Source organism: Mesocricetus auratus, unplaced genomic scaffold, assembly GCF_017639785.1.
Source record: "Mesocricetus auratus isolate SY011 unplaced genomic scaffold, BCM_Maur_2.0 Super-Scaffold_100009, whole genome shotgun sequence".
NCBI lineage: Eukaryota > Metazoa > Chordata > Mammalia > Rodentia > Cricetidae > Mesocricetus > Mesocricetus auratus.
The window spans coordinates 66,681,984-66,698,873 of record NW_024429193.1 but is presented as its reverse complement, the minus strand read 5'-3'; the positions used below and the strand labels follow the sequence as shown (position 1 = coordinate 66,698,873).

Below are 16,890 nucleotides of genomic sequence, written 5' to 3'. Positions count from 1 at the left end.
TAGCACTGCTTTCAAAGTGTCCCATAAGTTTGGATCTGTTGTGTCTTCATTCTCATTGAATTCTAGGAAGTCTTTAATTTCTTTTTTTTTTTTTTTTTTTTTTTTTTTTTTTGGTTTTTTGAGACAGGGTTTCTCTGTATTATTTTGGAGGCTGTCCTGGAACTAGCTCTGTAGACCAGGCTGGCCTCGAACTCACAGAGATCCGCCTGCCTCTGCCTCCCGAGTGCTGGGATTAAAGGCGTGCGCCACCAACGCCCGGTTAATTTCTTTTTTTATTTCTTCTTTGACCCAGGAGTGGTGCAATAGCGCATTATTCAGTTTCCATGAGTTTGTAGGGTTCCTGCAGTTTGTGTTGTTGTTGAACTCTAACTTTAAAGCATGTGGTCTGATAAGATTCATGGAGTTATTCTAATTTTTTTGTACCTGTTGAGGTTTACTATGTTAGCAACTATGTGGTTAATTTTTGAGTAGCTTCCATGTGGCGCTGAGAAAAAGGTATATTCTTTTGTGTTTGGATGGAATATTCTATAGATGTCTGTCAAACCCAATTGGGTCATAACTTCTATTAGTTCCTTGTTTCTTTGTTAAGTTTCTGTCTTGTAGTCCTGTCTAGTGGTGACAGTGGGGTGTTGAAGTCTCCCACTATAAGTGTGTGAGGTTTTATGTGTGGTTTGAGTTTTAGTAATGTTTCTTTTACGAATGTGGATGTCTTTGTATTTGGGGCATAGATGATCAGAATCGAGACTTCCTCTTGGTGGATTTTTCCTGTGATGAATATGAAATGACCTCCTTCATCTCTCTCTCTCTCTCTTTTTTTTTTTTTTTTTTTTTTTTTTGGTTTTACGAGACAGGGTTTCTCTGTATTGTTTTGGAGGCTGTCGGTCCAGCCCGCCTTCATCTCTTTTGATTGATTTCAGTTTAAAGTCTAGTTTGTTAGATATTAGGATTGCTACCCCTGCTTGTTTCTTGGAATCATTTGATTGGAAAATCTTTTCCCAACCCTTAACTCTGAGGTAATGTCTGTCTTTGAGGCTGAGGTTTATTTCTTGTATGCAGCAGAAGGTTGGGTTCTGTCTTCGAATCCATTCTGTCAGCCTGTGCCTTTTTATGGGTGAGTTAAAACCATTAGTATTGAGGGATATTAATAACCTTTGATTGCTCGTTCTCATTTGTTCTTATTTGTTGTTCTTGATGGAATTATATTATATGTGGATTTCTACCCCTTTTCTCTTTTGGGTGTTGGTAAAGTGGGATTATCTATTCCTGTTTTTCTGGTTGGAGCTAACATCCTTGGACTGGAATTTTCCTTCTAGAACTTTCTGTAGGGCTGGGTTAGTGGATATGTATTGTTTAAATCTGGTTTTATCGTGGAATATCTTGTTTTCTCCATCTATAGTGATTGAAAGCTTTGCTGGGTATAGTAGTCTGGGCTGGCATCCGTGGTCTCTTAGAGTTGATAGAATATCTTCTATCCAGGACCTTCTGGCTTTCAGAGTTTCTATGGAGAAGTCAGGTGTGATTCTGATAGGTTTGCCTTTGTATGTTATTTGACCTTTTTCCTTAGCTTCTCTAAGTATTCTTTCTTTATTCTGTATGCTTGGGGTCTTGATTATTATGTGGTGAGGGGACTTTTTTTTTTGTGATCCACTCTATTTGGTGTTCTGTAAGCTTCTTAGTACCTCCATTGGCATATCTTTCTTAGGTTGGGAAAGTTTTCTTTTTTTTTTTTTTTAATATTTTATTTATTTATGTGTTGTGTATACAGTCTTCTGCATGCATGCCAGCAGAGGGCACCAGATCTCATTCAAGGTGGTTGTGAGCCACCATGTGGTTGCTGGGAATTGAACTCAGGACCTCTGGAAGAACAGTCAGTGCTCTTAACCGCTGAGCCATCTCTCCAGCCCCCGGGAAAGTTTTCTTCTATGCTTTTGTTGAATATGTTTTCTGTCCCTTTGAGTTGGGTTTCTTCACCTTCTTCTATACCTATTAGTCTTTTTTTTTTTTTTTTTTTTTTTTTTTTGGTTTTACGAGACAGGGTTTCTCTGTATTATTTTGGAGGCTGTCGGTCGAGCCTAGCCTCAAACTCACAGAGATCCGCCTGCCTCTGCCTCCCGAGTGCTGGGATTAAAGGCGTGCGCCACCACCGCCGCCCGGCTATACCTATTATTCTTTTTTTTTTTTTTTTTTTTTTTTTTTTTTGGTTTTTCGAGACAGGGTTTCTTTGTGGCTTTGGAGGCTGTCCTGGAACTAGCTCTTGTAGACCAGGCTGGTCTCGAACTCACAGAGATCCTCCTGCCTCTGCCTCCTGAGTGCTGGGATTAAAGGCGTGCGCCACCACCGCCCGGCTCTATACCTATTATTCTTAAGTTTGGTCTTTTCACAGTTTCCCATATTTCCTGGATATTTTGTGTTAGGGATTTGTTGGACTTAAGATTTTCTTTGATTGATGAATCTATTTCTCCTAGTGTGTCTTCAACACCTGAGATTCTCTCTTCCATCTCTTGTATTCTGTTGGTTATGCTTGCATCTGTTGTACCTGACCGTTTCCCCAGTTCTATTTCCAGCATTCCTTCAGACTGCTTTTTTTATTGTCTCCATGTCAGCTTTCAACCCTTGCACTGTCTGAATTGTTTCTTGTAATTTTTCTTTGTGTTTTCTTCCCTTTCTTGCATTTGTTGGATTTTTTGGTTTGTTTTTTCTTCTATTTCTTGCATTTTATGGTTAGTTTGTTCTTCAATTTCTTTAAGGGATTTTCTCACGTCCTCTTTGAGGGCCTCTATCATTTTCATGAAGCTGTTTTTAAGGTTATTCCCTTCTGCTTCATTCGCATTGGGGTGTTCAGGTCTTACTGGTGTAGAATCTCTACACCATATTTGTTTTTCTGTTGCTGAGTGTGTTCTTACATTGCCTCTTCCCCATCACTTCTTCCAGTGGGTGTAGAAAGAGTCGCTTCCTTAACTGGTGTGTAGGCAACCAGGGTTCCCTTTCGGTGGGTATAAGCAAATCCAATATTCTCTGGCCTCTACTTTCTGCCCTCTGCCCTGATTGTGGGCAGAAGTGGACCAACTCTCTCTCAGGCTCCTGATTGTTTGGTCGTTCATGGGGGAGCGGGGGAGATCGACCTGGCTGCAGTCCCCAAGCAAGGGGATCTGAGAGAGGGCAAGCAGGAGGAAATCGAGTCTAAGATGGGGACCTGGTGCCCACCTCTGCTCTCTACCCTGAGTGTGGGCAGAAGTGCGGCCTCTCTTTTCCGTTAGACCTCTCTATTCCTTCTCTACTTTATTTCCTTTGTCATTTACTTTCATTCTTATATATATATATATATATTTTTTTTTAATTTATTTATTTTGTATACAGTGTTCTGTCTACATGTATGCCTGCAGGTCAGAAGAGGACACCAGATCTCATTATGGATGGCTGTGAGCCACCATGTGGATGCTGGGATTCAAACTCAGGTTCTCTGGAAGAACAGCCAGTGCTCTTAACCTCTGAGCCATCTCTTCAGCCCTCATTCTTATTTTTCTTTTCTTTTCTTTTCTTTTTTTTTTTTCTTCGAGACAGGGTTTCTCTGTATTGTTTTGGAGGCTGTCCTGGAACTAGCTCTGTAGACTCTTAACAAGCTGCCTGGCCTGCTCTGAGGATGGTAGAGGGCAGTGCAAATGCTTCTTGTGCTTGTAGAGTGTATGACGAGGGAGGGAGACACAGCTCAGCCTCTAGAGCAGCCCCGGCTCAGTCTGACAGAGGAGGTTGCTGGCAGTCTCGGGCAGAGTTCAGTGCTGGTTCAGGGCTACTGAGAAGTGCTTTAGTTTCTAAAATATTGCCATCAGCAGTGCAATTTGGGCCTTGGGGACCTAACACAGAACCCTTTCCTAATTGTTGGGGATTTGTCTCCTTCCTTTTTACACTATAATATCATTGTACAAATAGCCTTTACATAAAATATCTGTTTGGAGCCATTGAGATGACTCAGGGTAAAGGTACTTGTTACAGTCCTGGCTACCTGTGTTCCATCTCCAGAACACACATGGTGTAAGGAGAGAACCGTCTTCTGCAGATTGTCCACAGATCTTGACGTGTGTGTGCCATGCTATGCTGGCACCCCCACACATAATAAAATTTGAAAAGCAGAAGAAAAGAGGATTGTTTTTGTGAGATGAACTAATCAGAGTGTGACTGCTTAAGTGAGTCACATGTTTTGCTGGATGATGATGACATTGAATGTTGTTTGGAGGTGAGGAGCCTGGCTCAGAGGACAAAGTAGGTACGACAACAGGTCAGCTGTGGAAAGTGATGCATGCAAAGTACTGGGGAAAATGTTACCTAAAAGTCAGGGAAGGCGGGCATTCCTGACAAGTGACTGCAACCTGTTTTGTTTATTCAAGACAGTTTTTCTGTGTAGCTTTGGAGCCAACCCTGACACTTGTTCTGTAGACCAGGCTGGAATGGACTCACAGAGATCCACCTACCTCTGCCTCCCGAGTGCTGGGATTTAAGACTTCTACCACCACCACCCAGCACATGCCTGTGGTTTTAACACTTGGGAGGTTATGTAGGAGGATCCTAACCTTGAGGCTAGTCAGGGCTACAGAGTAACTTCTAGGCTTGGGTAACCTAATATGACCCTGTCTCAGAGAACAGAAAGAAAAACGCCCAGGTCAATGAGATGAGAGGGCTCTGTGTAAAAGTGATGGCTGCCCAGCCCAGTTCCATCCTGGTGGAGGAAGAGATTTGTCTTCTACACGGTGTTCTCTGAGTCCCACATACAAGCTATGTTAATTACTGCTCTGTTGCTCTGAAGAGACTTGATGATGAAGGCAACTTCCAAAAGGAAGTATTTAGTTGGGATCTTTTTTAGTTGTAGATGGTGAGTCCTGTGACACATGGTAGAGAATGGTAGGAATCAGGTAGTCATTGCACAGGGTTAGTAGCTGAGAGCTTATATGTTATCTGAAAACTGGAGGGAGAGAGACTGGGCCTGGGGTGAGCTTTTGAAACCTTAAAGCTTACCCCCAGTGACACGCTGGCTCCAGTGAGGCCACAGTTCCTCATCTTTGTCCAAAACAGTTGCATCAACTGGGAAGCAAACTTTCAAAAATATGAGCTCCTGAGTGCCATTCTCTTTCAAACAACCACACATGCCAAGGCTTCCACACTCATGTGTACACAAATAAGTTCAATAAAATTTATATATATATATATATATATATATATATATATACACACACACACACACACATATATATATTCTCATTGGAAGTTTCTTTAATATTTTGTTCCTACAGGTAAAGGCGTGCACATACGCACGTGCACACACACACACACACACAGAAGAGACTGAGAGATAGAGAGACCCTGTCTGCAGGGGAGGTAGAGTTTGAAAAAACTATCTAAAATATTTACCCCTAGATGAAGCAGATGATGATGATGATCCCGAATGTAACTTCCTGGAAGATCTTAATGAACCAGACACAGAGGATTTCCGTACTGACCGCCCAGTGAGAATCACTAGTAAGTTAGTTAGTTCACTATTGTCTTTTCCATATTCCTTTGTTTACTCTGTAGACCTATTAGAAGCTGATGGCTAATTCAGATTTAGACAATTAAGTTTCTTTTGTTTATTTCTGTACTTGTTTAAATGCAGAAAGCTGCTATTTGCTTGTACAAAATAGTCCTAGTTTGGCATTTACTATTTGGTAAGGGTTGTATTATACTTAATTCTTTTTTTTTCAAGACAGGGTCTCTCTGGTAAGATCTGACTCCCCTGGAACTCACTTTGTAGACCAGGCTGTCCTCGAACTCAGAGATCTGCCCGCCTTTGTCTCCCAAGTTCTGGGATTAAAGATGTGAGCCACCACCGATTGGCTTGTATTATACTTTGGATGCCAAAATGAACGTGGATGTGACCTCTGCTTTGCAGGCAATGAGTCTAATAGGGGAATATAAAGTGATAGGTGCACTGTGGGTTGCTTGAGGAATGCCAGTCTGTCGAAAGAGGTTGTCCTTTAGAAGTCTTAGAAAGGGATTTGGAAGATGAGACATTTTAGCTACTAAAGCAGGATTGAAAGATTTGCAGTGAAAGCAGGCAGAATAGAAAAGGCCCATTGCAAACAGAAGAGATCTACCAGCTGGAGAGACGAGGGCAGCTTGGGGAAGTCAGTTCTCTTTCTGCCATGTTGTTCCCAGGGATCAAATTCAGATAGTTAGCCTTGGTGACTGTTATCTTTACACGCTTAAAAATGGGAAACTTTTTTTGTTTTGTTTTTCGAGACAGGGTTTCTCTGTATTGTTTTGGAGCCTGTCCTGGAACTCGCTTGGTAGACCAGACTTGGTCTCAAACTCACAGAGATCCACCTGCCTCTGCCTCCCGAGTGCTGGGATTAAAGGTGTGCACCACCACCGCCTGTTTAAAGTAAATTTTTATTTAAATTAAAAACAACCTTATTTATATGCCAATCCCAGTTCCCACTCCCTCCTGTCCTCCCATGCTCCCCACCAATCCCCCATCCCACCCCGCCGTCCACTCCCCAGGGAGGGTGAGGTCTTCCGTGAAGGATCATCAAAGTCTGACACATCATTTGGGGTAGGGCTTATGCTCTCCCTGGTGTCTCTAGGCTGAGACAGTATCCCTCCATAGGGAATGGGCTTCTAAAGCCCATTCATGCACTAGGGATAAATACTGGTTCCACTGACAGAGAACCCATAGACTCCCCAGCCGTTCCAACTGATGCCCACGTTCAGGGGGCCTGGTTCGGTTCCATGCTGGTTCCTCAGTATATAACTGGATGTTGGCATGTAGAAGATTGCAGATAGATCCATATCTATTGCCATGCACAAAACTTAAGTCCAATGGATCAAAGACCTCAACATAAATCCAGCCACACTGAACTCTTAGAAGAGCAAGTGGGAAGTACTTTGAACCAACTGGTACAGTAGACCACTTCCTGAGATTGACAATAAATGGGACCTCCTTAAACTGAGAAGCTTCTGTAAGGCAAAGGACAAAGTCAACAAGGCAAAACAGCAGCCCACAGAATGGGAAAAGATATTCACTAACCCCACATCTAACAGAGGGCTGACTTTCAAAATATACAAAGAACTCAAGAAGCAAGTCACCAAAACACCAAATAATCCAATCATAAAGTGGGGGTATAGAACTAAATAGAGAATTCTCAAAAGAGGAGTCTAAAATGGCTGAAAGACATTTAAGAAATTGCTCAACATCCTTAGCCATCAGGGAAATACAAATCAAAACAACTGATATACCAGGTTACACCTTCAGAATGGCTAATATGCTGGAGAGGATGTGGAGAAAGGAGAACACTTCTCTATTGCTGGTGGGACTATAAACTTGTACAGCCATGTTGGAAATTAGTATGACAAATTCTCAGGAAAAATGGAAAACTTTTAATACATTTGTTTTAACAGCTAACTCTCCAGGTCCATGTCTGTTCATCTTCTTGTTTTGCTTTTGGGACAGAATCTCATTGTGTAGCCATAGTTTGCTGCTGACTTATGTAGGTAGCCATTATGGTCTTGACCTCTGAACAGCTATGTTACATCAGCTTCCTGAGAATTGGGATTATAACTCTACTTTTGTTATAAAATCATTGAACATTGAAAACTTCTTCCTGAATTTAAACTTGATGAAACTAAGAGTCCTGTGTGAAATTCTAGAATCAAACAATCTGATGGAGTGTGCCTGTACCTGTTTGTCTCTCAGATTTATGGTAGAAACCAGCTGTTCATTCCCAACTAGGGTTGAAAAACCTGTATATACTTCACAGCGACAAAAGATCATGCCATTTTAAAAGCCAGCAAGTCTTCCTCACTACTAGAAAGCGGGTGCTAACATGTTACTTTGCTAAGTAAGTGATGTGTCTTGTGCCTCATTCCCTCCCTGCACTTCACCCTGAGTAGGGCCTCTGCGGAACTTGAAATGATAAGGCCTGCCCGCCCTCAGTCCTAGCCATGCATACAAATTAGGTGTATTCTCTTATTCCTCTGTCATCAAGCTCTATATAAACCAGGCTATTACACTAATAAACGACTTGCGCCCCCCTTCCCCCCGTAGACTTCCTCGTTGTTCTTTGCTCAGAAGTATTCATGGCTTTTTGACATCCTGCCTCTGTTATCCCCTTGGTCCTAAGACCATCAGTGCACAGTGGAGTCTTGGGGCCCAGAGACAGATAGCAAATAGCAACACTTCTGTGTTTTGTTCTTTCCTGTATCCCAAGAATCTTGAACAGGAATTGAAGAACAGTGGTGTCTTGTAACCATCTTTGAGTTCCTGCTTGAAGAATGGATAAGAGCATTTGTTCTGATGCCTTGGGAGAAACAGCATACATTGTCCCCATAGACATCTTCCTTACTGCACAGTGAAGCTGCGCTCTACTAACACCCTCTTTGCCTTTCACAGAGAAAGAAGTGAACGGGCTGATGGAGGAGCTGTTTGAAACTGTGAGTAGTGGTCGTTGACTGAGTCGCTTGGTGAAATTCATAAGAAAGCTCTGTCCTTTGCTTTTAGGGATTTTCTCTTCAGCATAATGGCTGGCTGTGTCAGAGCCACCAAAAGTACAATGGCCAGTGAATTCTGAGTAGTAGACTCTTGATTACCCACATGTAGTTAACTCTTGATTATCCACAGGTATTTCTAGGAGCCTACTGTGGCAGACTATCATTTGACAGTGATCATAGAGACATGGTTCTCATAAAATTGTTTCTTGATTTTAGGTTATTTTTTAGTTGAAGCAGAGGTTTGTATAGCTCAGCAAAGTTTACCCTCCATAGATAGACCAGAGTGGGTGGTCCCAAAGGGGAGTAGCAGGTAAATTTGTCTGTTTAAAGGTTTTGGGGTGTGTGAGGAAACTGGAGAGATGGCTCAGCGTTTAAGAGCACCTGCTGCTTTTCCAGAGGATCCAATGTCCAGTAGTCTGGCGACTGTGGAGATGTGCTTGCCATACAAACATGAGGAACTGAGTTCATATTGTGTGTGCTGCTGTGTGCCTGTAATCCCAGCTCCAGTGTGTACAGAGAAGCTGGTCCCTGGAGCTCATGACAGACCAGATTTAAAAAGCGATTTAGGAGTTGGCTGGGTGGAAGTGTGAGTGGAGGGGTGTTTGTGACGAAGAGCTACACATCCTGGGCTGCAGAGCCAGCTTGATGAGCCACGGACTAGGCCCTGGCAGGCAGAGCAGGCTACTAAGCAGCAGGGTGGCCCATGGCTCTGCCCACAGCTTTAGCAGTGCTTGTGATGGCCTTGGCCCCAATCAAGGAGGGACATGGCTGCCCCTCAGTGGAGACCAGGAAGAAGGTAAAGGAAAGAAAGGTGTGTTGTTTGGAGTTACTGGTATGTTTACCCCTATGTGTCCTAAGACCCACCTGCCTGTGTTTGTGGAGTAAGGTGGGGCTCCGAGGGCCAAGGAGTGTCTGTGGTGGCATGTCTGAGTGTTAGAGATGTCTTTGAGATGAAGAGTGGGGTCAGCTCACAAGGCAAGGTCTGGCTCTTGGCTGACCACACTGTGGCCTTTGGGAAGGAGACAGAATTGCACTGAATGATTCTTTGATGTCCCTTGTTGGGAATCATGGGCTGAAGAGGTTCTCCGTGGTAATAGACAGTGGCCCAGCAAAGGCCCTGAATGTGTAGCCACGACCTCACCTACAGCTTGGCTTCCAGAACGTTTCATAACTCTGAGGCCATGCCAGATGAAAGCCCTCTGTCCCTCCCACTTTCCTCACCCGGCTCTGAGCTGAGGTGCCCATCACCTCCTTACCTGGGTCACTTAACTATAACCTTGACCATATTTCTTCAATAAACAGTGTGGTTTGTGTCAGAAAAGAAATGGAGAAAAAAAAAAAGAAAGACAACGATTGAGGAAGATAGACTACCTCACACTCTGATCTCTTCATTCCCATAACTGGAATGTACATATATGTACCACACACCAAGGTATTTCTGCGAAAGAGAATGAGGTTTTGAGTTATCTGTCCTGTCTCAGTTCATGTTACAATTTGACCAGTTGAAAGACTTCTTTTTGAGTATATTAGCTATTGCTAGTATGGGTCCTTGAGACCCTGTAGTGAGATTAGCTTCATTATAGCTCTTGATTTTTTACAAAAGACATATTTTTTCAAAGTATTTTTTAATTTTTTGAGATTATAATAAAATTGCTTCATATCACCCTTCCCTCTCTTCTGTTTAAAGCTTCCCGCAGACCCCTTTTTGTTCTCTTGCAAATTCATGTCCTCTGTTTTCACTGATTGTTGTTATTTGTATATATGTATGTTCCTAAATACATAAGTACAACCTGTTGAGCCTGTATAAGATTACTTGTGGTATGTTTTTAGGGCTGACCATCTTGCACTGGATAGCCAATTGGTGTTCTCTTCTTGGGGAAGACTATTTCTCCCAGTCCCAGCTTTCCTTAATTGTCTGCAGTTCTTTTGTAGGGTTGAGGCCTCCTGGGCTTTCACCTGTCCATGCTAGCATGGCTCTTGTTGTCCTTGTGTAGTTCATATTAGGCAGTCATGTTGGTGAGACTTTATTGGTACAGTTTCTGACATTCCTAGGAGACACAGCCTTGTTGCAACACTCCATGTTCCTCTCTCTTCCACAGTGTTCCCTGAGGCTTAGGTGCAGGAGTGTATGTAGATGTACCCTTTGTGACTGGGCTCCACAACTCTGCATTTTTGAGACCAGTAGGAAATATTATTTCCTTTGTGATTCAGTGTTTCTCTGCATGTCTGTCTGTATACCACAGGCCTATGAAGGTCAGAAGAGGGCATTGGAGTCCCTGGACTGGAGTTACAGGTGGTTTGTGCTGCCATGTTGGTGCTGAGAATTGAATCTGGGTCCTATGTGAGAACAAGTGTTCTTTTTTTCCTTTTTTCTTTTGGAGACAGCGTTTTTCTGTGTAGCTTTGGAGCCTATCCTGGCACTCACTCTGTTGACCAGGCTGGCTTCAAACTCACAGAGATCCACCTGCTTCTGTCTACTGAGTGCAAGTGTTCTTAACCCCTGAGCCCACTCCTCCGTAGGGTCTCTTTTGAAACCCAACATTAGTAAAGTTCCCGAAATTTGTTATTAACACTAGAGTGGCTTACATAGGGACTATTTTCTCGAGAAAAATCTCCTTTTCTTTTTCCCACAGTTCCAAGATGAAATGGAATTCTCCAATATGGAAGAAGATGGACCAGATATATCAGAGTCTCGACGTAACTTCAACACTCCTCAAACCCTGCGGTATGCTGGCTGAGATGTAGCATGAAGGGATAGTGTGTTTATGAAGAGGCTTGATATTTTTGGCTTTTTAAAAGAAATTATAGTTCATCTTCCTCAGCCTCTTGTTTAGCGTGAGGAGTCCTGGATGTGCGGTAGTTAACAAGACAACAAACGAGAGCGGTCTCCTTGTTATGGGGCAGTACAGCGACAGACAAAGCTGTGTCTGTTTGGGAAGGGAGAAAAATCATAGCTGGCACTGAGAGCAGCCTTTCCATGCGAGTGGTGCTGGAGAGGCATAGAGCTTCACGAGGCCAGCCACAGAAAGACCCTCCACGGGGGTGTCTAGATGCTATCCAAGGAACATCCCCTGACCCCCCCCTTCCTCATCCAATCATCCTCAGTTTGCCTGTCCTACCTAACTGTATCCTCTTCAGCTACTGGCCAGTCAGCTTGTTCATTAAATCAATCACTGTGACATATATTCACATAGTGTAAAGGAATATTCCACCCCATTTTCCCCTTTTTGTCTAAGTAAATGGGAATGTTTTAACTTTAACACAGTAAGATTATATATAACAAAATTTTATCAAGTAAGAATTTTAGTTATGGCCGGGCGGTGGTGGCGCACGCCTTTAATCCCAGCACTCGGGAGGCAGAGGCAGGCGGATCTCTGTGAGTTCGAGGCTGGGCTGAACCGATAGCCTCAAACAATACAGAGAAACCCTGTCTCGAAAAAAAAAAAAAAAAGAATTTTAGTTATAATATCTAGTATATTTGTAATTGGCAAAATTAGAGAAAATATTCTATTATCTATCTTTGTGGTTCTGAAGTTTTATATCTAATTTAACTTTTTATAAATAATTAACAAAATCTATAATTATAGCAATCTAGTCTTCAATTCCATTAAAGACTCCAGGAGGGGCCGGGCGTTGGTGGCGCACGCCTTTCATCCCAGTACTCGGGAGGCAGAGGCAGGCGGATCTCTGTGAGTTTGAGACCAGCCTGGACTACCAAGCGAGTTCTAGGACAGCCTCCAAAGCCACAGAGAAACCCTGTCTCGAAAAACCAAAAAAAAAAAAAAAAAAAAAAAAAAGACTCCAGGAGGGTGAAATGTTACCTAATGACAGAGGTACCAATCCGCCTGGACACCTCTGTAGAGTTGGGGCATCCAGTTAGAATATCTGACAGACTTGCCTGTGAAGTGCGGAATTTTGAAGAACTGTCCTACATTGTCTTGGCAGAGTTCAGCAGTTGCTTCTTGTGTCCTGCTGATCCAATTTGGACAGTATATTGGCAGCAATTGAGGCAAAAGCAGTTACTTTGCCCAATGGCTAACTTTTGTCACAAACTAAATTCCATATGGAGTTTCTAGATACCCATCATTTTCTTTCAAGTAGATTGATGCTGCCAGGAACAGATATGTGTTGTACTGTCATGACAAGCCTTAGGTCATTAAACTTAATGCCACATTGGTCATCGAAGTGTCTGCAGATTACCTGTCTATCTAAAAGATATCTCTGTGTGAAATCATGCCAAACATAAGTTTGACTATTATAGATGACAATCTGTATTTCATTGCATTGCAATCTGCACGACATTGCTTCTTTGTTTTTGAGTTGTTTTTCAAGACAGGGTTTCACTGTGTAGTTCTAGCTGTCCTAGAACTTACTTTGTAGACCAGCCTAGCCTCAAAGTCACTGTGCCATCACTGCCCTTAAGTGAACTGCATAAACACAATACCTTAAGCAAGAGTAGAAACATACATACATTATAACAAATTTAATTTTAAATTTGTATCAATAAACCAAAACCTATAGCAATGTAAAATATTTAATACTTGTATTTTGGATTAAAGTACATTTAATAATCTATCCCTTATCCTATTATATCTATATTTCCATTTCTTTTCAGAGAGAGATTCTTGAATCTAACACCTTTGTTTACCTTTTTTCCTTAATATTACCAATAACAACTTGTAACCAACCCCCGTTAAATGATAACAAACATCCCTAATAATGGTGGCGTGCGCCACCAACGCCCAGCCTGAAAATACATAAACTTTTAAAGATAACATACTTGTCTGCATTAATACACTATAGACTGTGCATTGTAGATAAGGTAGCCAAAGATGATTTCTTCCTATGTGTTTGAGCATGTAAAATATACCTTACATATCTTGTGGTTCTTTTAGGCATATTATTTTTTTTTAATGGTTGTAGCCAGGATTTTAAGGGAGTCTTCCTGGATTAAACTTGATTTTCCCTAATCTGGAATAACCCCATAGCTTTTCATTTCCTACGGAAACAAAAGCATAACCTCTCTCCCAAAGTAACATAACTTTTGACTTTAATTTCTACGTCATGATGTTTTAAAAATATATAGGTTGGGCCAGGCATTGGTGGCGCACGCCTTTAATCCCGGCACTTGGGAGGCAGAGGTAGGCGGATCTCTGTGAGTTTGAGGCCAGCCTGGTCTACAGAGCGAGTTCCAGGACAACTTCCAAAACAATACAGAGAAACCTTGTCTCGAAAAACCAAAAAAAAAAAAAAAAAAAAAAAAAGATGTGTATATATATATATAGAGAGAGGGGGGGGGTGGTTTAATCCAGCATTTTCTATAACCCAAAGTCTCTTTCTCTCTGTCTGTCTGTCTCTGTTTTTCTTTCCTTTCTTTCTTTCTTTCTTTTTTTTGTTTTGTTTTGTTTTTTCGAGACTGGGTTTCTTTGTAGCTTTGGAGATTGTCCTGGTACATACTCTGTAAACCAGGCTGATTTTGAACTCACAGAGATCTGTCTGCCTCTGCCTCCTGAGTGCCGGGATTAAAGGCATGAGCCACCAATGCCCAGCAATCCAATGTCTCTTAGCAGCCAAAAAATTCAAGCCAACACAATAACATACATACAGGATCCAGACACTCTTGTGTTTTTTCCATCTTAAAATTGTAATGGCGCAGCCGGGCGTTGGTGGCACACGCCTTTAATCCTAGCACTTGGGAGGCAGAGGCAGGCTGATCTCTGTGAGAGTTCGAGGCCAGCCTGGTCTACAAGAGTTAGTTCCAGGACAGCCTCCAAAGCCACAGAGAAACCCTGTCTCGAAAAAACCAAAAAAAAAAAAAAAAAAAATTGTAATGGCATCTAGCCTTGCCATTGTATTTGTGTGACTGGCCACACCTCTTTGGGAGTGGCTTCAATTGGGGACCAGCTTGAGGCATGGTCTCTCTGTCTCTCTCTCTCTCTCTCTCTGTGTCTCTGTCTCTCTCTCTCTGTCTGTCTGTCTGTCTCTCTTCCCTCTCCCTCTCCCTCCCTCCCTTGCTTAATATGTTATTAGGAGGAATTTGATGTGTTGTGGACCTAGGAAAATATACAGATTTTTTTTCCTTGTTGGGAATAGGTTTGAGGAACCATTGGCCAACTTGCTGAATGAAGGACATCGGACAGTAAAAGAGCAGCTTGAACAGCTGAAGATGAAAAAATCTGCATGCAAACCCCAGCCTGAAGAGGAGAGGCTTAAAAGTCAGAAGGAGACAGTCCACCAGACTCTGATTCTAGACCCAGCACAGAGGAGCAGGCTTCAGCAGCAGATGCAGCAGGCAAGAGGCTTCTCATTGTGTTGTAATTGCCTCATCTCCCAGCTTCACACTGAAGCCCAAAGTGAGAGTGTTGCAAAGTCAGAGGTGTCTGTCCTGCCTTCCATTGAAAGCATGGGCCATCGGACCCCCAGTCCACTAAGACCTTGAGAGAACAGCATGTTCGTGGCCTGTGGCTCAGGCAGGAAAGCAAATAAAGACCTGGTAAAGTGCAGGATCTGGGAGTTCTAGGTGATGCATTCAGACGTGGGGAACTGTCAGTTTTAGTTTTAGTTTTTCCCCTTCAGTCTCTCTAGTTTGAGGGTCAAGTTTGTCTGAGTTTGTGGTCTTGTTCAAAAGAACAAGAGAAGTAAGATACGTGTGATACATTTGCAGACCTCTTGGTAAGATCTGTGTTTCTGAAATGGCAACGTTTAACATGTCAGTTTTCTTTGCTTCCCAGCACGTTCAGCTCTTGACACAAATCTACCTTCTCACCACCTCCAACCCCAACCTCAGCTCTGAGGCCAGCACCACCAGAGTATTTCTGGTAAGGGTCCATGCATCCATACCTCTGCAGACTTTAGCTTAACCTTAGCTTGATAAGTGCTTTTTCACTGTTAATGCTATTCACTGATTATAATCTATATTTCATCTTCTCTACTGGACGTTTTTGGTCACTGTACCTGCTTCTCCTGTGAAAGTGTTTTGAATGTCATTTTGGTTACACCCTCCTCATCTTGGAATCCTTTTTGTTTTCCTTTTTTGAGAGAGGGTCTCATGTAGTCCAAGCTGGCCTCAGGGTCACTATGTGGTTGACCTTGTACTTGTGATGGTCCTTCCTGTACTTCACAAGTGTCCCAGTACAGACGTGCACTCCAGTACCCAGTGTATGGGGAGCTGCGGGTATAACCCAGTACAGACGTGCACTCCAGTGCCCAGTGTATGGGGAGCTGCTGGTATAACCCAGTACAGACGTGCACTCCAGTGCCCAGTGTATGGGGAGCTGCGGGTATAACCCAGTACATATGTGCACTCCAGTGCCCAGTGTGTGGGGAGCTGCTGGTATAACCCAGTACAGACGTGCACTCCAGTGTCCAGTGTATGGGGAGCTGCTGGTATAACCCAGTACAGACTTGCACTCCAGTGCCCAGTGTGTGGGGAGCTGCGGGTATAAATGAGGGCTTCCAGCATGGTAGACAAGAACTCTATTAAGGATGTCAAATTTGTGACCTGTTTATTATGCTTAGCTTTAATGGGCAGCTTAGGATTAATTCTGCTTATGACATTTTAGGTGTTTTGAAAGATTTGTAAACTTTAATGGGTCCTCCCTCTTTCCCATTCTCCCTTTTACCTCTCCCCCTTTTCTTTCTTATAGAGTTAATAATAGATCTGTGGAGGGCGGCAAGGAAAGCTCCCTGGGAAGGGCCCTAGCGCAGGTGCACCCTGGAGAAAGCGCTTTTGTGCTTCCATGATGTGTTTGCTAATATGCCCACTGCTTCGTGGTATAGAGTCTGTTTCCTTGTTACTGTATTCAGATGATGACGAGAAAGTTTTCTTTTGGTGCATTATTCAGAAAACTTTTAAAACTGAGATTTATGCCTTTGTGTGTTTTGCTTGCCTCTATGTATGTGGGCAGTGTGTGTTTGGTGGTTGTGGAGGCCAGAAGAAGATGTCTCATCCCCTGGGACTAGAGTTCTGGAAGGTTGTAAGCCGCCATATGGATGTTGGGAACTAAGTCTGGGTCCTCTATAAGAGCAACAAGCTTTTTTAGCTGCTGAGCCATCTCTCCAGATGTTTTTGTTTGTGTTTTTTGTTTTGTTTTTCAAATCAGGGTTTCTCTGTGTGGTTTTGAACCTGTCCTGGAACTCACAGAAATCCTCCTGTCTCTTCCTCCCGAGTGTTAGGATTATACGCGTGTGCCACCACTACCCAGCTTCAGAAAATATTTCTCTAAGAACAGGAGGCAGGGGTGGTAGTCCCCTTTATTCTTTATCTCTAGTACTTTGGTGAATGAGAAAGGAGGGTCATTAGTTCAAGGCTGTCCTGGGCTACAGAGTGAGACTCAAAACCGGTGTGTGTGCCTGTGATCTGCCCCGTCCTCCTCC

At 42.9% G+C, this 16,890-nt stretch overlaps 1 protein-coding gene across 8 annotated transcripts in view; it reads left to right on the top strand.

The window, feature by feature from the left end:
* Positions 1-16,890, top strand: part of LOC106021952 (GON-4-like protein) — a 46,854-nt gene that overhangs the window by 13,229 nt on the left and 16,735 nt on the right. For 7 of the 8 annotated variants that reach the window (XM_040752440.1, XM_040752447.1, XM_040752444.1 and 4 more), the window contains exons 8-12: positions 5,407-5,508; positions 8,417-8,457; positions 11,148-11,239; positions 14,608-14,806; positions 15,246-15,332. In XM_040752440.1, the coding sequence (XP_040608374.1) occupies positions 5,407-5,508; positions 8,417-8,457; positions 11,148-11,239; positions 14,608-14,806; positions 15,246-15,332 (521 nt within the window). The remainder of the gene's footprint in view (positions 1-5,406; positions 5,509-8,416; positions 8,458-11,147; positions 11,240-14,607; positions 14,807-15,245; positions 15,333-16,890) is intronic. The other variant, XM_040752445.1, reaches the window with a different exon arrangement.